Source organism: Cygnus olor, chromosome 3 (genome assembly GCF_009769625.2).
Source record: "Cygnus olor isolate bCygOlo1 chromosome 3, bCygOlo1.pri.v2, whole genome shotgun sequence".
Lineage (NCBI taxonomy): Eukaryota > Metazoa > Chordata > Aves > Anseriformes > Anatidae > Cygnus > Cygnus olor.
In genome coordinates this window covers 28,359,695-28,386,668 of record NC_049171.1, presented here as the reverse complement: position 1 = coordinate 28,386,668, position 26,974 = coordinate 28,359,695, and the positions used below count along the sequence as shown (strand labels likewise).

The following is a 26,974-nucleotide window of genomic DNA, read 5'->3' as shown; positions in this document are numbered from 1 at the left end:
CTGTGGAGAGGCCCCTGGTGGAGCAGGCTGTCCCCCTGCAGCCCATGGGTCCCACATGGAGCAGATCTCCACGCTGCAGCCCGTGGAGAAGCCCCTGGTGGAGCAGGTGGATGTGGCCTGGAGGAGGCTGCGGCCCATGGAGAGCCCCCGCAGGAGCAGGCCCCAGGCCGGAGCTGCAGCCTGTGGAGAGGAGCCCACGCAGGAGCAGGGGGTCTGGGGGGAGCTGCCGCCTGTGGGGGACCCGTGCTGGAGCAGTTTGCTCCTGGGGGATGGACCCTGTGGTACGGAGCCATGTGGGAGCAGTTCTTGAAGCGCTGCTGCCTGTGGGCAGCCCGCGCAGGCTCAGTTCGGGAAGGACGGCATCCCGTGGGAGGGACCCCACGTGGAGCAGGGGCAGAGAGTGACCGTGAAGGGGCAGTGGAGACAAAGTGTTAGGGACTGACCACAGCCTCCATTCCCCATTCCCCATTCCCCTGCACTGCTCAGGGGGAGGAGGTAGAAGAGGGTGGACGGGGTGAAGGAGTTTTTGGTTTCCTTTTAGTTCTCACTGCTTTAGTCAGTTAGTAATAGGCAGTAAAGAACATTTATCTCTCTTATGCTTAATCTGTTTTTCCCATGATGGTAATTAGTGAGGGATCTCCCTGTCCCGTTCTCAGCCCATGGGCCTTTTCTTCCAACGTATTTTCTCCCCCTGTTGTATTGAGGAAGGGGAGTGAGAGAGTGGTGAGCTGCCTGTCAGGGTGAAAACACCGCAGAGTTCTGGTGTTCTTTTTTCTCAGACTGTCCACATATATTTGTATTAACAGGAGGAAGAGCATTTTGGCAACACCATGGAGAAGGAGATCTATATTTCTTATGTATGCATTCCTCATATACCCTCTCCATTTACTTAGACCTTACTTCCAAAATACATATCATTTCCTAAATAGTACAAAGGAAGAATTGCTTTCCTCCTATCTTTTTCATCAGTGACTTAAAGGGAAGAATGTCTTGCCTTTACATTACATTAAGGTTTTAAATGGAACAGTTTAGATTCAGTATATGCCACAAAGAGCTCAGTATCAGCCTTCCAGTGCTGATTTTTTGTAATTACTACTTAGCTGTTTAACAGGTCTTATAATGGAAAACTGCTAGAATTATCACTTCATTTGCCCTAAGAACATGGTGAAAGTCTTCTCGTTATATGAGAAAATCAATGACATCAATGAAAGAAATAGTTCAAAAAATATGAAAGAATGCAACACACTATTTAAACATGTGTAAGTAATTGAAAATAAGATATCATAGATGGATTCTCTAGTTCAACAAATATTAAAATAGATAGTACTGACAAATTTACTTCTTTTTAAGACAGATTGATATCACTCATGATATGTATCCTGTGTGATCAGTAATTACTTTTTTTTTGGTTTTTTTTTTTTTTTTTGCATTAGACTTGCTTAGACATTTGTCCCTTAAAAAGAAGTAATAATAAAAATAAGGAACAAAAGTTTTTTTAAACAGTTCAACAGCACAATACAGGGGGCCTGGATGTGGTTTCTATGACTGAGCTTTCTGTCTTTTCTCTACATTATCTGGGCACGGTACTTAAAAGCTGTGCAGTGTAGTCAGTCCTGTGGCACTGGCATAACTGACAAGGTCTTCTGATGGAGTTCTGCTTGCTTGTTTGTAGCAGCACCAGGTCTTGGGATGAAAAGAGGACCTGTTTCCTTAGGAATCAACCTAATTCAGAAGAGGTTTTATTGAAACACTTTTCTGTTAAATATGTCATTTGTATTTCAGTATTTGCCAGTACCCAAAGAGAACTTTGCATCTTTTGCTTTGCTTTGTACAGTGCAGTCTCCGAGGAGAACTGCTGCATTGTGTGCGTAGACTGAGCAGGTGCTCGTAGTGCGAGAACCAGCTGGAGCACTGTGACATACAAATTGTGGGTCCCTTTTACTTTCACAGTAGCATTTGGCTTTTGTCTTTAGAGCAGACCAGCTTCCAATAGCTCGGGTGCAGTTACCTTCTGAACTGAACAAACAAAAGCATACTGCAACATTAATAATTTAAGGACTTGTACTGGTTCATTGAGAAACTCTAACATGGACATGTTTTATGCTTTTACTGTCACATAACCTTCATACATCTTGTTTGAATTCCTTGCCTCAGAAAGCATCAAACAAAATTTTAATAGTTTCTGTATTTTTTCTTTAATCAAGGCAGACATTCTTGAGATCTGTTACTGTTTACATACTCTGCTTTAGAGATTTTCTTTTGCATTGTGTTAAGGCGCAAGGATTATTTCAGTCCATGACAAATGTTGCTGTGTTTGTTTTGTTGCGTGGAGGAGAAGATTATTTTCCTCATGAGATCCTTTGTAGAAATCCATGTATACAAGACTGTGTTTCTTAAATATTGTTGGCAAGCGCTGGGAAAGAGTTTGTCATATGCTTTCCAACATTCGTGTCAATTTCATGTACTGTGTTTTCTGAACTGTAGTGTGGTGGCATAGCTTGGCCACCTGGACTTGAATTAGCAGTAGTTTAGCTTATTTTGAAACTAATATGTTTGAGTTCTACAGTAAGGTTAGGGAGAAGAGGAAATTTTTTTCTATATATGTTTTTCTATAGGATAAAATTATCTCTCTTCTTTCATTGACCACCTTGCTACGCATTAAACTATGTATGTTTACAAACTAATGCCGTAAATCACATTAGCAACCTGTTTGAGTAAACCTATTTACATGAATGCAAAGAAGCTTACAGCAGTGACAAGATTTATTTCTGTACCATTTAACAAAAGGGATGAAATTGCTAGGTGGTGTGTAATGCTTCACTTCAATAGGCATGTGACATTCTGCAGTAACTGGAAAACTGTTCCAGAAATGGTTCTGGAATAAGAGCTTTTAGGTTTGAGTTGCCACTTGGCAGTTTCCCAAGTAAGCTTCAACCTGGAGATGACATGCTGTTTCCTTTAAGGAAGAACATCCCAAAACACCAAACGATTCCATGCCTAAAGTCATCCTGCGTTAGAACATAAAACACTACATTAGAACTAAGCAACTCTTTTTATAGATAAAGGTCAGGTCTGCACTGCAAAACAAATAAAAAGGGTTGGAAACAAGTTCAAGAAGGGTGACTTCCAAATTTGGATGAAACTCTGGTAGAGCTATTGCCTAGGTGAACTAAATTTAGGCAGGTCTTTTGGGGTGGGTTGAATAGAGGGAGAGGAGAAAAGAGATGGGGAATGTCTGCGTTTACAGTCATGCTGCAGGCTTCTTCCATCTCCAAAAGGAGCTTGCTCAGTGGTTCCTTAGGGAAGCAGTCATCCCCTTGTTTCTTCCTTCTCTGAAGGGATTTACACCAACCCAAAATGTAGCAGCTATGACAAGACAGTAAGAATCTTTCTTCCCTACTGCTCACTCACTTGTGCTTTAACAGAGTCCACGTTACTGTCTCCCCACAGCAAGCAGCGTACGGGTAAATTGAAGAGTTACTCTCTGTTACACCTACACCCTCAGTAGAGGTTTGCTACATCACTGTAGCATCAAATCAGTAGGAAAAGCATGAAGATGAGCTGAAAGCTCTAATGCTGAACATCCGTCTTATCTGGCACTTTTACACGTTATGTTTTGGAAGGGGATAGTGATGGTCTGGCAGGTAAAGCCATGATAGCAATAAAACTACTCATGTCAATCTACAATAATGTCAGACATGGCATTGCTTTCATGTCTTGGCTGAATAAGGCTGCTAAAAAAAATAAAGATTGTGTGAAAGGTTATGAATTTCCGAATTTTCATTTGTCTCATTAGATTTATCCAGGTATGTTTGCTTACATGATTGTAGCATTCTCCTGCAATTACCTGTGACTGAACTGGTTTTGTGTTAGATACAGTCTAGCACAAATTTTCATTATTTTTAAATGGTATTTCTAATTTGGTACTTTCCAACTAATATATTCTATTTTCACAGTGGCTGATATTAGGAAATAAGAGAAGGAGATAGGTAGGATGTCTATATAGATACTTCTCTATTTTATATTTTTGCTTTCTTCTATCCAAAAAATCAGGCTAAAAATAAATACATTATATTAGCAAAACTATAGAGAAGCAGAAAATTATTCTGCTTTTTAAATCCTCGAAGGAAAATGTCAAAACATAAAAATGCCTTTTTCTAATTCCTGCTCTAATGCTAACTGAAGATTAATCTGCCTTATTTTATTAAAAATTTTAGCCCTTAAATATTCTTTTTGGTCTGATATATATTTTTTTTTTTATTCCACTAAACTCTAGAATTAGTGATATGATTCCCAAAAGAAGCCATGGTAAAGTACTTCTGCATTAATATAATTGAGCAGTGGAGCAGAAATTGCTTACATATTTACGTTTTGTGGTTCTCATTCCTCTTAAGACTTCACATTTTGATGGAACAGAATTTAACATTATTTATATTCAAATTGTTTCTAACCTTGCTTATTCTCACCTACAGACATTGTCACTGGTTAATCTCAGGTTCTTATCACAGAAGTCAAAGCAGTCTTTTTCAGAATGAGGTCATAACTCTGGGATTTGAATCCAAAGACCTTGAAATATCCCCCACCCCAAACCCAAGTCCAAGGGACAACTACAAGATGTCGGCCTAAACAAACAAAAACATTGCGACCAATCCACTGGCTCACTATAATTAAGTAGAATCAAGTAAATACGTTCCAGGTTTATGAAGTAGGAGAGCTTACTCACAGGTTAGAAGGACTTCTTGATGAACTTGGTGTTTCTGTTTTTAGCATCCTCTTGCCAAAATACAGCATTTATTTTTATAATTCTGTTCTCTTCTCACAGAGGCCACCCCTGTACTCATCAGAGTACACAGAGGGCCTCTCACAGAGGCCCCCAATACCAAAACTGTGGCACATAAACCCAAGACAGAGCTCAGTGGATTTTATTGTCCAACCTCCTAATTAGTTCTGTATATGAGAGTGTAAGTTATGAAATTGCCTTTGAAATCCCATCTTCATATTTACTATTGCTATGTCCTGACCTGTACCACTGTCTTCTCTTTTTAGGCCTGCATCTACAGGTCTAAATAATAACATAATCATAGGAAAATCCTACTAAAATTTGGTGTATAAACAATGTTGCATTATCTAAACTGCATTATGTATATGAGCACGTTAAATTTAGTGTGCTTAAAACATATAGTATTCATCATCAGTTATCTGGTGCCAAACATATAAAAAATTTGTCTTCCGTGTTATCCAGATGAAAGATTCCTCTTCAACTGACTAAATATGACACACACTGAAAGTTTGAATATTATCCAAATTAATCTTTTATAGCCAATTACTCATCAAGTATCTCTCTGATCCTTTGGGACAGGAATGTTAGTTTATGTGTTCAAGCACCATTGCAAAGAATAAAATTAGCTGGCAGAAATAAAATTAGAGTAACTGAAAATACACTGGTATCTCATAAAGTAAAAAGATGGCCTTGAAATTTTGATAAACATAAGAATTACAGGCATACAAATGAAATATGTACATGTCTAACTGAGACTCACTGTAAAACAACAGGAAATTAAGCTTTTGGGTCACATGCATTTAAGCAACCAAACAGTTTTCATTACATTGAGGACACAAAAATCTTGAACTTCTAGAATTACTTGGGATAGCTGCCTTTCCCCCCCCCCCGCCCCCAAAGACCAATACTTTATTTCATTCGCTCCTTTTACCAGCTCATTAGACTTCATTCAAAAATGTGAAAGCTAATGTTCATGCAGACCTTCTGTGATACTTTACAGAACAAATATATTAATGAGTGAACTTCAAAAGATTTGTACAAGTCCTTGCTTCATTAGGATTTGCTGTAATATGCGTCATTGTGACCTTAAATGCAGCCAGCTTCCTAACATCAGATCTAGTAATTAATTATGAGAACTCCAGTGTAAATTATGGTGTGATATTCAAAGTCTACCTTAGATATTCTTCCTGTAATTGAGAAAGGTTGAAAAGCATACATGAAGATATAAAGGAGGCTTATCTCCCTTCCAGATAGAACTTCTTTACAAAAAAAAGAAAAAAGGAAAAAAAAAAAGATAAAACTCTGGTGTTTTTGCAGTTAGATCATATTTCCAGTCAAATATGTTGAGCTTGAAGAAAATATTACGTATTAGTTTCCCAATTTCCTCTACGTTAAGTTCAGGAAAAGATTTAACATTTACACATCATTTTGAATGTAGATGGTAAAATACATAACCCTAATAAGGTAGAAGTATCAATTAGGAACATTCTTTCTGTTTCAAAATTGAAGGCTCTGAAAAACAAAATAAGTTTTGGAGGTGAAGCTAAGCAAGAAGAAAAAGATTTATGATGAGGCTGTTCTCAGAAGTACTAAAAACAGGTACTATGATGCTAATTTCATTTGTGGATTTGGACTAACAAAAAATAGGTTCTTTTTATTTTCAAGATGCTTGTAGATGTTACCATCCTAGAATAACAGAAAAGGCACCAGGAAATAGATCCTGAGGGATTTATTCTTATTGACTGTTATTTATACCTTCTCTCATTTAGATAGTACTGTCATTCCTTTTTTTTTTTTCACAAAATCTTGTTGAACTGGATATGAATGAATTATTTTCCTTTTTTGTTTATCATGTCAATCTGTTCCATTTACTTACACATCTGGCCTTACTTTACATATCTATATAATATCCATAAATAGCCATAACTGAATTTAATAATTACGCTGCATCTTTCAGCTGGACAGTTGAGCATGCTTCGTGGCCTCTAAATGAATAAACTTCAGTGAGAGAAGAACAAGTGAGGAAGGTAATTTTCTTCCTGCTACAGATGAACAAGAGTTGTCTGAAAATACTGACTTCTCATCTGAAAACCGATGCAGTTATAACTGCTGATTTATAGCAAGGATATAGGGAAAAAAAGAGAAGGGATTCTTCTCTTCTAAAACATGAGGTCTGAAGAAGAAAAATGAAATCCACAAAACAGAAATCTGAAGGTAGTTTCTTCTTCTTGTGGCTCCTTGTTTCCCAAAGCATAGGAGCATAGAACTGCTTTATTATGATTTCCTTTTGTCAGACATGCAGCTAACTCTTGAACTGCTCAGTATTTAAGGAATGCTAAAACTATCAACATATCATTCCCCAATTTTGGGTGCCTCAAATAAAGTTGGCTGATCCAGTAAGGATATAGAACTATTAGAGTGTCCAAAGGAGGGCAACAAAGATGGTGAAGGGTCTAGAGGGGAAGACGTATGAGGAGTGGCTGAGGTCCCTTGGTTTGTTCAGCCCAGAGCAGAGCAGGCTGAGGGGAGGCCTCATGGCGGCCTGCAGCTCCCTCACGAGGGGAGCAGAGGGGCAGGCACTGAGCTCTGCTCGCTGGGGACAGCGACAGGACCCAAGGGAATGGCATGGAGCTGGGACAGGGGAGGGTCAGGCTGGGTGTTAGGGAAAGGTTCTGCACCCAGAGGGTGCTCGGGCACTGGGACAGGCTGCCCAGGGTCATGACCACTGGGTCATGGCACCGAGCCTGTCAGAGTTCAAGACGTGTTTGGAAAATGCTCTCAGACAGAGGATCTGATTTGGGGGTATTCCTGTGTGGAGCCAGGAGTTGGACTCAATGATCCTTGTGGGTCCTTTCCAACACAGGATATTCTATGATTCTGTGAGTGTCTCATTTTTCTTCTGAAATAAAACCAAATCAATCTTTATGTTGGTTTCATCTACACAGGTGGTACTTATTACAACGCAGCTGCATAAAGAGGAGGTTAACTTGATCTCTAGGCACTAGATAATAGCAATCACTGTGTTTCAGATAACTATGGAATTATTAATTTCCTTTATATTAAATACCATGCATAAATTTGTCTCCTGTCATGTATCTTAGTAGCAAAGTGGAAAACAGAACAAATCACTATAAACTACCAGATGGATCAAGCTGGTAGGTCAGCTTCCTCAATATCCTGTCTCTGAGCAAAACGAGTCACAGACTCATTGGAAGAGATACGAGAAGCAAGGCAGCTGTGACTTTTTCCGAAGAACAAAAGCTTCCACGAATCTGAGACGAGGATTTCCTGAGCTGCAGGAAATACATTTGTTTATATGTACAGGTCTGTTTTCCCCTCTTTTTCTCATTTTTTCATCATTTACTTTTTATACTTTTGATCCACATACCATCTGTGGCCATAAATTGCCCAAGGTAACTATTCATTCTGGGAAAAGTTAATAATCATTTCCTTTTGTTTTTCAAGTCTGTGATCTGATAGTGTCATTAAGAGCCCTTAGCTTTTATATTACAAGCCACCGAATTGTCATTTCTTATTCACATTTTCCTTTGCAAGTTTTATCCACGTTCCATAGTCCTGATATGTTTCTCACTCTGGAAGTCATACTATCCTTTTGATCATCCACACTTCGTTCTGTGTTTCACTGTACCTTTTCAGAGGCATGTTACCAGGCTGCTAGGAAAATTCAGAAGACTTTTAATGCCATCATCTGTTTTATTTTCCCAGATTTTTTAAACTCTTTTTATCTAGTATTCCTACACCTGTATGGCACTTTCAATGAAAATGGAATGATGTCCTGCTCTTAAGGATTGCTTATTTGACCTATTGTTTCTCAGTGCTTCCTCTGAGTCTTCATGATTAAATATACTGTCTTTTTGCTATTTGAAGCCCCTAGCAATCTGCAAAACAAGAGATTAAGTCAGTGATCTGAATTTAGATCCCCCAGTTGACAGCAGAGAACATTATCAACAAGGCACCAGGCTGCCCTGATAAGGAAAAACTTGTGTGTTTTATTCCATAAGGATTTTTTGCCTTGTAATGTAGTTGAGTTTCTACAAAAAGAAGGCCTTTGCTGAAAGAATGAAAGTAGTGAGGGTGGGATTTATTTTGTTTCATATTTTATTGTGTGGAAACAGCTGAACTCGCCTAATCAATTATTGTGTAGATTCCTAAAGTTACAGTCATTGAGCCAATGATTATTGTATTTCTTTCTGTAGATGTGTGTGATGTTTTATGATATACCCAAGTCAGGTTTTTGTATGTACCAGACTTATCCCTAGGAATTATCTGAATCATATTTATTTCACTTTGATTCTCTTTGCACTGTGACCATGAGGTAAAAGAATGCATTACTATCAGGTAGTTATATTTGGTTCTCTGAGCTATTCTGTGAGCTTTAGATGGATAGAGTAAGCCATGTATTCATCAGCGCCTTGGTATTGCTGCTAACCTGACTTCTTGCTTCAAATGCCTCTGGTTTTGGTAATGTGGAAAAGGTTTGCTGCACTACCTGGCAAACAAATCATCTGTGCTTTTTCTATATTCCTTCAGTGATGTAAAAGAAGCAAAGAATCTATCAGTAAGCTTCCAATCTCTCTTGTAGGATGTTTAACACTGTAATTGGAAAATAGAAATCAGAAATTCAGAGTTTAAGCCCCTAACCATTCTGACATCTTGTTTAGTGCACATATCTAACATTTCAGCTCAGAACTACTGTGTTAAGTCACTTGCTTTTGCCTGAAGAATATCCTCCAGCAGGCCATCTGCTTCTGATGCATGGTCATCAAGAGTATGTCTGGTTCATCTAACTTCAGATATTGCCTGTGTACATGTCTACAGCTAAGCTGCTGACCCTCAAGTCCTTTTAGGGTGAGTGGAGAGCAACTGGTAGTTTTAGGTCCTCATTCACCTGGCCTTTCTAGGTGTTTATTATAAGGTGGAATGAGTTCACATCCTAGGATTACACATTTTTCTGCCTTACCAGTGATGACCAAGGACCTTCTGTACAGTTATTTATCCCGTTGGTTGTAGACGACTTGGCCAAATGTTTGGTCATATTCCTCCTACCATGAGATGAATGAACTACTTCCCTTCCTAAGGTTTTGTTGGCTGTTGGTTTTGTTTGTTCATTTGTTTCCTAACTAATACTCATTCTTACTTTAAAAATGTTACTTATTTCTCATGTGAATTTACTTAATGATGGCTGGTGCACTTGACTGGCTCTTACTATCTTCAAGATTAAAGTCTTTTTTTTTCTTTTTTTTTTTTTATTTAAATAGAATGCAGTACTAAGCCAAACTTGTCACACACACAAAAGTACAAATGGAATTCAGAGATATGAGTGGAAACAGACTGATTCCAATTTACTAGCAATGGGAAACTGTGTATTCTTCCCTTTACTCCTGTTTATTTTCTAATTAAAGCAAAGTCAAATAGGATAACAGAAACTTGTTAAAGCTTTCCCAACTTTTTCTTGTTATACTATGTTATGAAAATTATAGTCAGTCCTCTGCCAGATAACATATTTATTTCAGTAGAAAATTCAAACCTTCAGTTAAACTGTTAACACATCATTTTTAGCACTGTGTGCTATTCAGGGAATTCCAGAAACAGCTCTGTAGTCTGTTATGAATTTTTATAGGTATTGTATCTTGAATTATTCAGTCTCTTTTTTTTTTTTTTACCTCTAAAATACTAGAAGATTTTCATTTCTTCCAGTGTAACTGAGACCTGTAAAACTGTTGAGTTACTTGTACTTGATTTTTATTTCCACTTACGAAGTTCTCTTTTTTATTTCTGTATTCATTTTCTTCAACATTGAATTATGTCACTTCCTGGTTATTGAAGGATTTAAGTATCTAAAGATGAAACTCAAACACACACAGGGACCTAAGTATGATCGGTGTAGGTTTCAGACAGCTAGATAACCTAAAACACAGTTTGGGGAATAAAATTCATTAAGGCATTCTCCTTATTGAAACATGGACATACTCTGAATCTAAAGAACCTTGTGGTTTTTGAAAAGTTGTAATGTATTGGTTTCATTGCTATCCTCTGTTGGTACAGTGACACATTTGTCACCGTTTAGCTATAGTAACCCCTTAAACGTAGGTCAAAGAATCGTAACACAATTCCTTTTCAGACTTTCTCCATACTCCAGAACTGCTGTGCTGGTGGCTCCACTATGCTCCTCTCCTTCCTGTGGGGTATGTGGCTGCTGAGTCCGTATTGACCTTATTTTTTCCCTAATGCAGTGATCTCCAAACTATTTTTGAGCACACCCTTCCAGTATATGTATATTAATTTATTTATTAGTAAATTGCATACAAGTGCTACTGAAGTTATAATATTTTCTTTCCTGCACCCCTGTGGATTGTCTTGCACACCCCCTGGGGTGTGTGCGCCCCACTTTGGAGACAACTGCCCCTGCGGAACAGTCCCTTGGGGCCATGTACAGATGGCTATGTAGTGGTCCCAGAAGAGACCGTAGAGAGAATAAACTCTTTCTTCTTTCAGCCTGACCTGTGAAATAAATGAAGCACAAAATGACTTAGTACCAGCAGTCATCTTAAAATATGTACATGTAAAATATGTACGTGTAAAATATGTAAAAGTAACTCGGAAACAGTGTAAAATGCTCTCCTGCTGTGGTAGAGCATGCACATTATAGCTGGCATCAGTAGTATGTCTATGATTAACCTATTATTGTTCAGCTTATGCCCTCTTTGGCTCTGTTGAAATGGAGTGTTTCAGATTTGATTCCTAGTGCTGGGCAGGAACTTTTCCATGGTACCTTGTGCTTAAGAAGCCTTTGGTAGCTTCCTTGCTTCATTGTGCCACCTGTGGAGCTTGTATTCCTGCTTCTGATCTACATTGCAGATAATCGGTCTCGGTTTGTGTGAAGATGAAAGCAGGAGGAGGTATGCACACTTTAAAGAAAGTCAGAAAGCTGTCTAGTTTTCTCCCGCTTAGGGCATTCATCCAAGGAGATGACTAATTCCTCTCCTCTCACCTCTTTGCTGACGTACAGTTGCATTCTGCATCCTCCTAGTCCTGAATGGCTTTGTTAGCTATAGTCAACTGCTGCTGAAATTACATTTTTCTCAGTTGTCTTCACTGTTCAGTAGTGCAGAGAATTCTGGTTTCAGGGTGCCGGACTGCCTGGGAAGTTGCATCTCTTTGTGGAAGGTCCGCCTTTTGAAGGGAGCTATTCCAGCTAAAGGACAGATGCAGTCATCCTTACTTTCAGGGCTGACAGAACATCCTGTCCTCCCTCCCCTCCTCTCCTTCCCCTTCAGGTTTCTTGATAAGAGTAACTATCAGGTTTTATATAGCACTGCAAACACATATTATTAATGTTTGGCTCCTTTTCCTTTTTACAGCCTTTTTAAAACATAAGGTTAAAACTTCACATTGTTGGAACCATTAATGATGGAAGAAAAAGCGTATTTTTCTTGTTGCAAGCTTTAGATAGAGTTTATAGGGCATAAAAATACAACACTAAGTGATTCATAAGTGGGGTTGCCAGAAGTGTGCACACTCTTGTAGGACATAATCCATAACAACATGTTCAGTAGCAGTACTGAATGAGTAAGCCCCTGATTCCTTGCTCTTCATTTCTGCTCTTTATGTTCTCTTACTTGTGCCAGTACCAATATCTTGGGGATCCATGGTAAAACAGATCAGGGTAGTGATCCAGATTTAAAAAAAAAAATCCCTTCTGCTCAAGATTATTTTAACTTGGATGAATTTCCTAATCTGATTAATTTCATGAGCATATGCAGTCATAATGACACAGCAGAAGAGGAAGCACATTGGTGGGTGGTTGTAAAGAAGTGTTCATCAGACTGCAGCCTTAGATTTTGGAGAATATTGTCATATAAAGAAAATATAAAGTAAATACAAGTTGAACAATAAATAGTTAAAATAATCAGAAGATGTAAAAGTTCAAATTATAATAGACACAAGAACACAGCTCTATTTCAAACATCTCCTTCCTTTACTACATGAAAAATATTGTCCATTAAAACTTTTCAAACTTCAGTCATTACTTTCATGATCCTCTCAAAAATATATATGGTCAGAATCATTTTTACATCATGAAAAATATGTTTTAGATTTTAGTAGATGGGGAAAGCTAGCTGAAAGATACTTCACAAAATATTAATTTAAATATAGAAACTAAATTGTGGAGAGGTAACCTCAAATTTAAATATTTTTGAAAGCTGCCTAACGAAAGACTTAGTAGCTTTAGCTGCATGGTATGTTACTATATGGTGAGTATTACACTACACTAATGTTTCTGAAGGCACTGCACTTAAAAAATAAGAATTAACGTTTTCTGCACAGAGCCTCTCCGTGAAAGATCACAGAATTGTCAAAATGTTGAGGTTGTAAGGGGCCTCTTGATATCATCAAGTCCAACCTCCTGTTCAAGCAGAGTCACCGAGAGCAGGTTTCTCACAACCACATCCAGCTGGGTTTTGAATATGTCAAAGGATGGAGAACTGACAACCACTCTGAGCAACCTGTTCCAGCACTTGACAACCCTCACAGTAAAAGTGTTTCCATGTGTTCAGACAGAATTTCCTGTTTTTTGATTTTGTCCATCACATCTTGTCCTGTCAGTGAGCACTACTGAAAAGAGCCTGTCTTCCTCCTCTTCATCCCCTTCCATCAGAAATTTATACACATTGATGAGATCTTCCTGAGCCTTCTCTTCTCCAGTTTCAGAAGTCCCACCTCTCTCAGCCACCCTTCATATGAGAAAAGCTTCAGTCACTTCATCATCTTTGTGGTCCTGTGCTGGATTAGCCATATATAATACTGTTTCCCTTGAAAATATAAACTTAATTAGACAAATGACTTTCTCCTAACAGTATAGGTCTGCTTCTGACTTACTATTCTTTGCAATGCCTTGGACCTGTTCCCCACACGCCAAGGAAATTTTTTCATCCCATTGCTTATTCAGTTTCTCCAAGAATCCTAATCTTTTCAGACTCACCACTTAGGAACATAACTACTTCTTGCTTTCATTCTGCTTTTCTTCCTGCTTTCTATTTGCCTTTTTTTTTTCTATATGAATGCCTTTCAGCTCATGCTTGTTTAACCGTGACAAGTTTCATTTTTTTCTTTCTTCTTAAGTCCAGTAAAAAATGGCAGAGAACAAACTGTGGGCACATTTGAGAAACAAACAAAAAATTAATATTCAGAATGAATGTCCTGGTTTTGGCCGGGATGGAGTAGCTCATATCATGCTATGTTTTGGATTTTTGATGAAATATTGTTGATAACACACCAATATTTTTGTTGTTGCAGAGCAGTGTTTACACAGAGCCAAGGACTTTTCAGCTCCTTGTGCTGCCCTGCCAGCGAGGAGCCTGGGGGTGCACCAGGAGCTGGGAGGGGACCAAAGGGATGTCCCACACCATGTGGCGTGTTCAGCAGTGAAAGCTGAGGGGAAAGAAGGAGGAGGGGGGACGTTCGGAGTGATGGAGTTACTCTTCTCAAGTAGCTGTTATGTGCTTGCTTGAAGCCTGCTTGAAGCTGTGCTTGCTTGAAGCCTGGAAGTGGCTGAACACCTGCCTGCCGATGGGACGCAGTGACTGAATTCCTTATTTTGCTTTGCTTGCACATGCAGCTTTTTATTAAACTTATTTACTTATTAAACTGTCTTTATCTCAACCCACAAGTTTTCTCATTTTTACCTTTCAAATTTTCTCCCATGTGCCACTATGGGGGGATTGAGCGAGCACCTATGTGGTGCTTAGTGGTCTACTGCGGTTAAACAATAGCAGTGAATAAGAATACCCACGTGCTAATCATGCCTAACTGTAATCATCAATTACAAATTCATTATATATTTCTAGTTAAATAAATTATAAATTTATTTACCAATATATTACCTTATTCAGACTGCTCATTCCTTGTTCATATCCGTGATGATGAATTTGGACAGTTCTCAAGGAGCATTGCCTGACTATCAGGAAGACGCTCAGTCTAACCTCAGTTTAAACTATTTCTTCTAGCTTGGATGGTATTTTTTACCAGTATTTACCTACAGAGGAAAAAAAAATAAACGTAACAACAAAGGTAATTAATACAATAAAAGTTGCTGATGTTAAGCCTTCATATTTAAAGTTTTCACTTGTGATTGCTTATTTTGAAGACAGGAGTAGTCTAGTGGAAAAAATGTATGTACTGCCCAACAGAGCACTCATCATAATTTCAAACAAGAAACGTTAAAGCATCCTCAAAATAAAGAAAAACTGTATTTTCGTCTATAATCATAAATCAAAAACACTTCAGAAGTATGTTAGTGGACAAAAATTCTGCATAGACGTCTATAAAGATGAAAATGTTTGACACAAGCTTCTGAACTTTATTGCGTCTTCTGACAGTGGTCCCTCCTATAATGGTCTTTTCACTTCTGGTAAGACGCAGATGCTAGAACATCTTCCTCTTCTAGTCTTTTAACTCAAATGTTTGAAATTAAATACAGTTTTGCACGTACCTTGCAAATAATAGAGTTGATTACACTGTTCAAAGGTATTCAAAAGAATGGGTATTTTCAAATGTGCTTTGCTGATTATATTGTATTTTACTACTTTATTTTTGTAAAAAAAAATGAAAAAAGCTTTTTTGTTATTCGTTGCAGACACAACCCTGTTTTTTCCATCTTTCACTGGAAATTCTTATTTGGAACTTCCTTCTCTAACATCTGTATCTGAGATCAGGACTGCATCTGGGCAGGAAGCAAGCAATCTGACGACTCTGTACTTGACAGTGAAGACAACTGCTCTAAGTGGCACTATTCTTTACAGTGAGTACCAATGATACTTGACGTTAAGTATCAGTTTTAACTTCTTCAGGTCCTTAATAACTTTGGTGTAGATCAGCAGCAAAAAATAATCATTAAAATGCAGCAGGAGCCTTTTGGTATTCTAATACAAGATGTGTTATATAATTTGAAGTGTAGTTCTTTGTGTTATTCTGGAAAGTTCTTTGATATATGACTCTGAGCAAAGCACAACTGATAACTGAAAATGCTGCTTTCTGACAAGAAAGAGCACAGTAAGCGTTTGACTCCAATAATATGTGTTACAACTCTAAAATACAAATGTTAAAGCAATTTCGACCAATTTATTGCAGAGAAATAAATTCTCCATACTTGGGTTGAGTCTCACTTTTTGTTAAAATTGTGATTTTGATTCCAATGCTTTTTTTTTGGATTGCAGAAGTATCATAAGTTCTGCAAATTTGCCATATTTCAGAGTATTTACTGTGATTTCACACTTCAGAGAATTGTTTTGTGGCCCCCAGAGAGTATACTTGCAGACTTGGAAGTATACTTGTTAATACTACATAACAATGTTGCTTCTTGCCTATGTAATTCGTTCCTCAGTATACAGCATGAATTTACGAAACAGTATATTTCTTGCAAGTCACCAAGAAAAATAGGTTTCCCTTCCAGTTTAATAATTCATTATATATTTTAGCTTGTAACTTCTATCCAAAGGGAGAACCTGGACAGTGAGATGGTGTCTTCCTGAAAAGTGAGCTCATTTCTTCATGAACACAGGAAGGGATAGAAAAATGTGTTTGCACAGTCTTTCTGATAGATTTAATATTTCTCCACAAAGACAAAATCAGTAGAAGTATTCACTCTTCACTGCAGTTTCTTTGGGTTAGTCTACATTAAGAAGTCGTGTTGATTTAATATAATTTTTCAAATTATTTTTTGTTGTTTGTATGTTCATCTGGAAGTAATACACATGAATTCACCTACACTATGTAAATATTTACAAGCCATGGTTAAAAGCTTTGTGACGTTATTTAATTATGCTTTTTATTATTGTCTGTATAACACTTTCTTTAGATGTAAAACACTGTAGCCCCAAACTGGACATATATGTTTATTTACTTTCAAAATACCGCAAGTTGTTATACGTTATAGCTGCAGCTGCCTAAGATACATGGCTACAAACTCTGCAGAAGTGGCAGGTGTACCTTTAGGCCAAAAGTCTTTTATTTTAAAGAAAAGACAAGTAGTATCAGGAAGAAGAATAAAACTTTGAGACTTTTGTTGCAGCAAGGTGGGTCTCATAAATCTAAGCTAGTAAACTGTTTAACCAGTTTAATATTATCATATTGAAAACATTCATTGTGTTTTTAGAGGGAAAAGTAACACATACTGTGCACCTCATAATTTATATCTCTTTCTTTGTTAATGTAATGCAAGACTCCAAGGAAAATCTGAGGAAGTGGCAGTGATGGAGTTTTACCACAGTTCCTCCTTACCACAAAAAGTCCTCCCACAGATTTTGATGGAAATTGCTATTTTAGCAATCATATTTTTTAACAAAAGTTTTGATGTTTCAATGTCCTTGGCTTGGTGAACCACAGAATTGTAGGTATCCTATGAAAAAAAAAGCTTTGAGTCTGTGTCAGATGGGCTTGCATGGAACACGCCCACCGTAGTTATTCTGGATGTTTTTCCTTCTGTATGCCAGCCTTAGTTTTGCCTTCCTTATACGGTTCCAGAGCATGTCAACTGCATTCAGCCTATGTATATTTTTTCCCAGCATTTATTCAATTTACTGTTCCTATGCTTCAATACGTATATTGAATATACATTCAGTGTTATATTGAATATGCATATTATATATTTCATTGAAAATATATTCAATCTTATATTCGATAAATGTTCAATACTTCAATAAAAATTCAATACTTCAACTTTTCCAGTAACGTATGTTACTGTAAAACATTTGTTTATGACTGCATGGAAATACAATGTCATATCAATGGTGGATGGAATGGCCTTTAAAGGTTTTCATCAGCTTATAAAAATGTTTTGTCATCCTCTTATCATAGAATCATAGAATGGCTCAGGTTGGAAGGAAACTCAAAGACCACCTAGTTCCACACCCCCCCCCAACCATGGGCAGGGATGCCGCCCACTAGATCAGGTTGCCCAGGGCCCCATCCAACCTGGTCTTGAACACCTCCAGGGATGGGGCATCCACAGCTTCTCTGGGCAACCTGTGCCAGTGCCTCATCACCCCCTGAGGGAAGAATTTTCTCCTAACCTCTAATCTAAATCTCTCCTCTTTTAGTTCACTCCCCCTTGTCCTGTCATTATCAGACTGAGCAAAGAATCATTCTCCATCTATTTTATAAGCCCCCTTTAGGTACTGAAAAGCTGGAGTGAGATTACCCTGGAGCCTTCTCTTCTGTAGGCTGAACATCCCCAGCTCTCTCAGCCTTTCTTCATAGGAGAGGTGCTCTAGCCCCTTGATCATCTTTGTGGCCCTCCTCTGGACCCGCTCTAACAGCCCCACATCCTTCTTGTGCTGGGGGCCCCAGACCTGGATGCAGCACTCCAGGTGGGGCCTCACAGGGGGGACAATCACCTCCCTGCATCTGCTGGCCACTCTGTTGATGCAGCCCAGGACGCAGTTGGCTTTCTAGGCTGCAAGCACACACTGCTGGCTCATGTCGAGCTTTTCATCCACCAGAACCCCCAAGTCCTTCTCTGCAGGACTGCTCTCAGTGATTTCTTCACCCAGTGTGTACTCATGACCAGGATTGCCCAGGTGCAGCACCTTGCACTTTGACTTGTTGAACCTCTTTAGGTTCATGTCAACCCAATTCTCAATCTTTTTCAGGTCCCTTTAGATGGCATCCCTTCCTTCTGTCATATCAAGTGCACCACTCAGCTTAGTGTCATCTGCAAATTTGCATTCCAGTTTTACCTTCCAGATTCTTGCAATAAAAAATAAAATAAAAATGGCTATAATTTCAGACAGTTGAAACATTTTATCTGATTTTGGTTATCTGACTTGAATTATTAGTCTTAAGATAGAAGATATTTTCTAGATAGTGTACTCATCATGGGTCTAACCTCATAGCTGTTCAGCTATCAGTTCATACTTCCCTTGTTAAATTGTTAATAGAGTATTTATGAGGTGTTTACAAAGATTCTTTTAGAACAGTATTTGGCCACTTCACATTCTTTAGAACTGGAAAGATAAAGTAGTATGAGTGGAGGACCATGCATTTCCTTGCTTTCCGCTTACCCACATCTGAGACCTCCATGCCCTGTGTCACAGCTGCCTTCATGCACCCAGAGGGAAGGAGGCAGGGTCAGGATGCAATGAGTTCAGTCACACTCTGACAGAGTTGGGACAGCTCCAGGAACTTGGGGTTATTTTTACGTGATTTCTAACAGTTTTCTTACTTTTTTTTTTTTTTTTCCCATTGGCTTGCAGTAACTTGCATTCCTGTTCCCTTTGCTATTCCTAAAACAGAGCTTTACCTGTCCTGCAGGATTCCACTCTTTCAGTGGCCATCAAGCTTTCTTCTAAGGTTAGGTTTTGCTAAGATTAAAAAAAAATCTGGATCTCCTTCTGGCTGTTGAACCAAACACATAAAGCAGGAGAGGCCTACATATTCTGTAGAACTTTAGCACTGTATTTAATGTTAATTATATCTTTGCTTTACATTTAAACTGTTCTTCTCCTCTTTTCTGTGGTGTCTTTCCCCTTGTCACCAGTGTCTTTCCCTTGTTTTTGCTTTTTCTTTTTTTGTTCTATTTTTCTCTGGTAATTTGAGTGTCCTTATCAATATCCTTATTGAGTTTTGCTTGAACGTAAAATACAATATTATATTCATGTGTAAATAAATATCTCTCAATTTTTTATTTTTTTTTCGCATGTGTATTAACACTCTATGCATTTGTAGAGGAAAAATTGATCCTGTATAGGTTACCCAGAGCTTTGTAATCTATTTTTTCTCTGTGCAGGCACCAAGATCTTCTGTAGTTCTGTCAGATAAACATAATACCTTTCATGAGTTCATATGCTCCCTCTGTTCTCCCTTCATCCCTGTTCTTTGCTCCTTGCTCCATCTTTCTTCTTCCTTTCTGACAGCTTCAAAAGAGAAGCTGCTGTTGTCAGCTGTGCTCCTTCAGAAGCAGTACAACTCCTGCTTCTGCTGCTGCTTTTTTGAAGCTGTGCTCCCATCAAATAGCTGAGAAATGAACTACCAGCAGAAAGTCCTCTTGAGGCTAGTGCACTCACTAGATACAAGAACAAAAAAATTATTAAAAAGGTTAACATTTCTGACATTTCCGTATTGTTAATATACTGATGTTAGCAGTAGCTCCATAATTATGACATTTCACACATTCATTAGGCAAAAATCCTCTTTGACAAAAGCATTTATAAAAACAGGAAGAAAATCACAGTGATCTTTTTGTTTCATGTGTATTGTACTAGAAAATAATCACTTTTTTTTTTTTTTTAATTAGTCCACTTTTAGATCATTCATTTTACAGACACACCTGATTTTACCGGTCGGTGATAAGTTTAGATCTATTTCTCCATCAGGTGATTAGTAACCATTTAAATACTGTACTAACTTTTTTAATAATGATGATTTCCTTAATTATTTTTTTTAAATAATAAAGCGTGTGTTTAATGACATATAAATGAACTAAAAATATTGTAGGACTCTTTGCAGTTAGCTTACCTTTCTGTCATTGGCAAGGTGGGAGGAAATTTCTCTTTAAATGCGTCAGGACAGCAAGTTTGAAAATATACAGAATTATTACATTTGTGCCAATAAAGATTAACCATCATTTGAGAAATATTTCTTTGTTGGATATACTATACATTCTTGCAACTTCTTACTGCATTCCTCATTGATTTTGTTTGCGTGATTTAATTTCATCAAGTCAAAGCAAATTGTGATATTTAACCATAAAGGGAAATAAAAAGCAAATGGTCATAAAATAAGCCTGATACAGTTATAAAGTTTTATTTCATCATTTTCACTTCTAACAGAGTCAGCATAATGCTTTTCTCAATCCCTTCAAAGGCATATTGTTTGTTTTCTAGTATATATGGTATTCTGTAACTTCCGACAGTTGGATTTGAGATATCACAGCCCATGGTTATAGCATTCCTTAAGAACACCAGCTCCCTTTTCATAAGTTGTGCTCATAAATTATGTTCCTGTGCTCTCAAAAGCTGATTTCTCCAGATCTACCCATATTCTACTTATCCTCCTAAAAGTAAAGATGGGCCTTGCAGGCAGCTCAGTCATGGTCTAATTATCTGTTACTTCAGTCTGGCATTCTCAAGCAGAGTATTTCATGGCATCCCTCCTCCATGTCAAAATATACTTTCACCTAATAAAGCCTCCTCCCATAGCTTATTGGGATTTTAAATTTCTTCTGTAGATAGGCAACCATTTGAGACCAGTGGCCACTCACTTGCCACTGTAGTGACGTATGAAAACAGCCTTACAGTTTGCAGTTTCCTGTGAAACAATGTTTGCTGAGATCTGGTTTCTTTGACCCAATCCTCTCACGTAATTTTTACTAACATCAAGATGAGTAAACCCTACTACGCAAAAGATTTTTTTACTTAGTTGGTTCCTGATTTCCTAAATCCACAATAGGTTTCCTGAAAATGGGTCCTGGAACTCTTTTTTCTTCCTGAAGACTCGGGCTTTTCCTGTGAAGTCTTCCCACCTTGTATGCTGCAAGAATGCAAGAATATATATGTTCTTTTACAGTGCCAGAACAAAATTCTTCAGAGGGACACTCTGCCTCCTCGTGTTCACTGTAGAAAGATTTAAAGGACTGTTTTTTCCAAGGTTCTTATACTACCTAGCAGACCATGTGAAGAATGTTATTAGTTACCCATAAGCATGGCCCATCAGTGCTCCCTAGACTAAAGCTCAAGCAGTAACACTCACCAGGGTTTCAAGGAGTGATGCTACCTCTGGGGTAGCTGTCCCAGATTTTTTACTTTACTAGGAATAACAAAAAACTTCTTCCAAGTTTTCAGTAGTGGGTAATGTAAGTGGTCACATGGTGTCACTGAGAGAAGAAAGCCTATTTATCTGTAACTTTTTTTCTTTTAAGCCATGTTGTCAATATATACAATCAAAACCCTCTCCCACTTCTTTCTGCCTGAATTCAACATCACTTACAGATGTGTTTGTTGTTGAGAATGGGAAATGCCTGGAACAGCATGTGTGCGAAGGGAGGAGAAGATAAGGTAAATGATGCAGGATATGTATATATCAGTTATGCCAAAGTTAAAAATCAGTGACCTTTTTAACAGTGATAGTGCAAAACATTTTGAAAGGTAACAGGGTAGAGGGAAATCATAAAAGCCAAAGGCATAAAATCCAGTTGAACTCTTTCAGAGTTAATCACATATTTAGAATACAAAAAAAGCCTAAGCCTAATGTCTACTTTTAGTAGGTTATCAGGATTTTTAACAGAATGAATAAATCCTGTGCTGGCTAGAAAGCTGCTCTAAAGGATAGGGTTTTTGTTGAGAATTGTTCCTGCTTTAAACTAAACAAGTGCAAATGATCAGGTAATTGCAAACATTTGTTGCTTCTCTTTGCTAAAAAATATTACCTATTTCTTTCTGTTATGTCCTCCAAATTAAAGTTATAGTTTTCTCTTTACAAATTAGTAGGTTTTCCAGCAAGGAGCTGTCCCACACACAGACTTTCTTTATAACTTTCTGCATAAAAATGTTAAGGGATGTTATAAGCCATGGCCATGTCTGGCATCTCCAGGCCTGGGAGCTCCTCCTGCCCAGCCTCTGGAACCCACCCCTGGGTCTCCATCCCAAGCCAAAGGACATGGCTGTTGCTTTCCTGTTTGCAGGTTAAACCAGTAGTGAAGTTAAACTTGTATCCCAGAGACACAAAAACATGCGCCCGCACACAGATGCACACAGAGCATAACACAGATGGCTACGCAGGCTGTGCCCACAGGCCTGGGGGTGCCTACACCCCTGCTCTGGCTCTTATAGCCAGCACCAAACCCAGTCATGGCGGCCCCCCAGTAGCTGGCATTTAGTCCTTGCAGCACTCACACATGTGGGGTAGAGAGTAAGCGTGCACATAAGGATAGTTAAGAAAGGATTTAATGGAAAGATAGGAGGACAGACTATAGTGATCAGGTGTAGGGCTCAGTCAGATAAGCATGCTGACTGGCCCCAGTTTACACATGACCCTCTCCCTTCATACCCTTTTCTATCTGCCTCCCTTGTTCCTCCCCAGTTCCCTACCAGCAGGTTGCCTCATTGCTTTGCATAGTTTCTCTCACACCCCTTTTCCCAGTAGTCAGCCGCCAGGTTTGCATATTATCAGTTGTGAAGTTCAGAGATTTTGAGAGAATCAAGTCCTTGATTTTGAGTCTTTGTAAGAAAAAAAATCTTTTTTTTTTTTTTCATCCAGGTTTGCAGAATGTAACAGAGAGTATGTATAATTTGAGAAAATGCATAGTGCACAGACTTCTTTTTCTTTAATTACTATAGATAAACTAAGAGCAAAATATGACCCCGATCATTATAAAAATAACTAAATGGAAATTAATCATAGTCTTCAAGTTATAGCTTAGTCATAACATATTATCTCTGCTCTGAAAGTGATGTGTTTGAGTTACGTCAAAACAACCTAATGATTCTGGAAGAAAATCGTAATCTTATGCTCAAATATTGCTGAACAAATAAACAATAAATTCAACTCTATGACCTAGCTATTAAGTCATTTTTACTTCAGTTAAATATAGTAAAATACAGTGGGGAAAAAAACAACAACAACAACAACAAAACATGAACACTTAACAGTTTGTCTTAAAGGGGAATGAAAATCCTAAACAGGAATCATGTCTTAGTATGAGAAGTAAATACAGTTAAATTCAAAGGACAAAATATTAAAAAAAAATACATAAAACATATAAAAACATACATAAAACGTGAAAAAATGCATTTGTAGGTGTCAAGGTTGTTTTGTTTTGTTTTGTTTTTAGTAGATCAAGCATATGCTATCCATCATCTAAAAAAATATTTTCCAGTGATGTTTTAAAGTTGCTGTTTACTGGAAGAGAACAAAGACTGAATTTTTTTTTTCATAAATATCTTTTTATTCGTAGTTCTACTCTGCAAGTAGCATGGTATATCTGATGTTTTGTAGATCATTATTTATCTCATCAAGTTTGAAATGTGTCAATAATTGGCAAAGTTGAATTATCCATTGTCTTTACAGAGGTTATAGGAAAGAAGAGATGTTCTCTTACAATTTTTATTTTCTCTGTTATGATTGAAAAACTGAATGAAATTGTAAATCATAATATTCTAATATTTTATTATTTGATTTTACCATTGTCCTTGTCACTTTAATGATACTGCCGGATAAACAGAAAAGCTCACCTTCCATTAAAGATCTCTGTAGGGCTTATGTAATTATAGTGATATGTAAGTAAATTTTGTCTTGATATTATTTTCTTTGATTTGTTATGACCTGTTGACACAAAGTTTAATCATATTCTCACAGTCACTGAAGCAAGAGTCGGGTAAATGAATTGATCTCCTTCTATGACAAGACAATCCATTTAGTATGTGAGAGAAAGACTGTGGATTTTGTTTACTTGAATTTTAATAAAGTGTTTGATGCTGGAGAAAGTGCCTGCTGATGGCTTGGACAGGTGTACAGTTCAATGGAGGAAGAACAGGCTGGATGGCCAGGCTCAAGGAGCCACAGTGAATGAAGTTTTGGCAGCCAGTCACCAGTGGTGTTCCCCAGGGCTTGGTACTGGAGCCATGTTTATTTAACATTTTTGTCTGTGATCTGGTTGAGGGAATCGAGTGCACCCTCCGTAAGTTTGCAGACAACAAGTTAGGCAGGGCTCTAGATCTGCTTGAGTGTAGGAAGGCTTTGCAGAGGGATCTGGAGAGGCTGGATTGATGGGCTGAGTCCAGTCACAGGATACCCAACAAGGCTAAGTGCCAGGTCCTGCACTTGGGTTGTTACAACCCCGTGCAGTGTTACAGGCTTGGGGAAGAGTGGCTGGAAAATTGCCCATCAGGCAAGGACCTGGGGGGTGCTGGTTGGCAGCTGGCTGAGCATGAGCCATCAGTGTGCCCAGGTGGGCAAGAAGGCCAGTGGCATCCTGGCCTTTGTCAGAAATGGTGTGACCAGCAGGACTGGGGAAGGGATTGCCCCCTTGTATGCGGTACTCGTGAGACTGCATCTTGAATATTTTGTTTGGTTTTGGGACCCTCACTAGAAGAAGAAATGTTGAGTTGCTTGAGTGTGTGTAGAGAAAAACAATGAAGCTGGTGAAGGAAGCAGAAAACAAGAGTTATGAGTAATGGCTGATGGAACTGGGGTTGTCCAGTCTAGAGAAGAAGTGATTAAGGGGAGACCTCATTGCTGACTACAACTAGCTGAATGGGGCTTGCACCAAGGAGGGTGTCAATCTCTTTTCTCAGGTGACAAGTGATAGTATGCAAGGAAATGGTCTTAAGTTGCAGCAGGGGAGGTTTAGATGGGACATTAGGAATAGTTTCTTTATGGAGAGGGTGATCAAGCATTGGAACAGGCTGCCCAGGGCAGTGATGGATTCCACATTCCTTGAGGCATTCAAGAGACTTGTGGACGTGTCACTAAAGGTTGATGGTTGGACTTGGTGATCTTGAAGGCCTTCCTTTTCCAACCTAGATGATTCTATGATTCTTTAATTCTATGAAAGGAAGACACAGGCATTAAGACTAGTGGTAACTTCTCAGTAGCGTTGAACCTTTTCAAAAGGTCCTGTGCTTTCAGAAACATGACTGTCTCTATTTTTGTTTTCAAAGCTAGTGAAAAGAATTCTGGGGAGCAATTTCTTCACTTGTATCTTGTGGAAGGGAGACCAGCAGTTCGATTCAGCTGTGGAAACTCTCAGAACATTCTGACTGTATCTCTCAATCAATCCATTAGCAAGGGTATACTCATCCCTATCACAATAAGGTAAGAACTTAATACTGCGCTACACTAAAGAGATTTAGTCATATATGTCGACCAAAACAGAGGAATTTTGCTTTTTCTTTTTTTTTTTTGACAGTAAGAAAAAAAATACTGGAATGCGTAATTGTGTGCATGTTTGGAAATCTTTTTCATAAGGTAGTGTTCTTGATTTAAGATACCTTTTTTTTCACATAGATTAGTTCAGTCTTTTTAAGAAAAATGTATTGTTGGATGTTAAAAATAGGAGCTCATAAAGTATGAGCTAACATGGGTTCACAAACGTAAAGTCCTATCCCATTAATTTGATATCATTCTATGATAAGATAACCCACATAGGAGTGTCTGGCAGCCAGTCAATAGTGGTATTGCCCAAAGCTCAATCTCGGGGCCAATTCTGTTCAATATTTTTTGTCAATGTTCTGGGTGCAAGAGTTGAATCCATGCTTAGTAAATTTGCTGATGATACTAAGCTGAGAGATGCCGTGGACCCCTATGAGGAACAAGAGGATTTGCAGAGGGATATAGATAGATTAGAAGAGTGGGCCATCAGCAGTGGCATGAAATTTTACTAGATCAAATGCCAGACTCTGCATTTGGATGGAGTAATGCCAGACACGAGTACAGTCTGGGAGATGAGGGGCTGCAGAGCAGCTCAGCAGAAAGGGATTTGTGAGTACTGGTCAACAGCAGACTCGACACGAGCCAGCAGTGTGCACTGGCAGCCAAGAAAGCAAACTGCATTTTGGGGTGCATTAAGCACAGCATAGCCAGCCCATCAAAAGAGGTGATTCTCCCACTGTATTTAGTATTGGTGTGTCCTCACCTTGAATAATATTGTGTGCAGTTCTGGGCTCCACAATTTAGAAAGGACTTTCAGATAATTGAATGTGTCCGGATGAAGGCAACAAAGCTGTTTAAAGGGCTGGAAGGCATGTCCTGTCAGGACAGCTGAGGACACTGGGCTTGTTAAACCTGGAAAAAAAGTAAATTGAGGAGTGACCTCATTGCCCTCTACAAATTCATGAGTGGAAGTGGAGAGAAAGGTGCTCATCTTTTGTCACAGCTATCTAGTGACAGAATGCATGAGAATAGCTTGAAGCTGCAACAGGGGCAGTTTAGACTAGACATTAGGAAAGTCTTATTTTCTGAGTGGGTAGTGTATTACTGGAACAGGCTTCCTAGAGAGGTGGTTGAGAATCCATGCCTGTCCGTATTTAAGAGGCATTTGGATAATTATTATAATGTTTTAACTTTGGGTCAGCCCTGACGTAGTCTGACAGTTGGACTCAATGATCTGTTTAGATCCCTTCCAACTGAAATCTATTCTATTCTATTCTATTCAATTCTATTCTATTCTATTCTATTCTA

The 26,974-nt window shown here is 38.4% G+C and overlaps 1 protein-coding gene across 1 annotated transcript in view; it reads left to right on the top strand.

Moving 5' to 3' along the window:
- EYS (eyes shut homolog) overlaps nucleotides 1–26,974 on the top strand; it is an 856,207-nt gene that overhangs the window by 681,087 nt on the left and 148,146 nt on the right. The window contains exons 36-37 of the mRNA XM_040553008.1: nucleotides 15,438–15,602; nucleotides 25,456–25,609. Coding sequence (XP_040408942.1) covers nucleotides 15,438–15,602; nucleotides 25,456–25,609 — 319 coding nt within the window. The remainder of the gene's footprint in view (nucleotides 1–15,437; nucleotides 15,603–25,455; nucleotides 25,610–26,974) is intronic.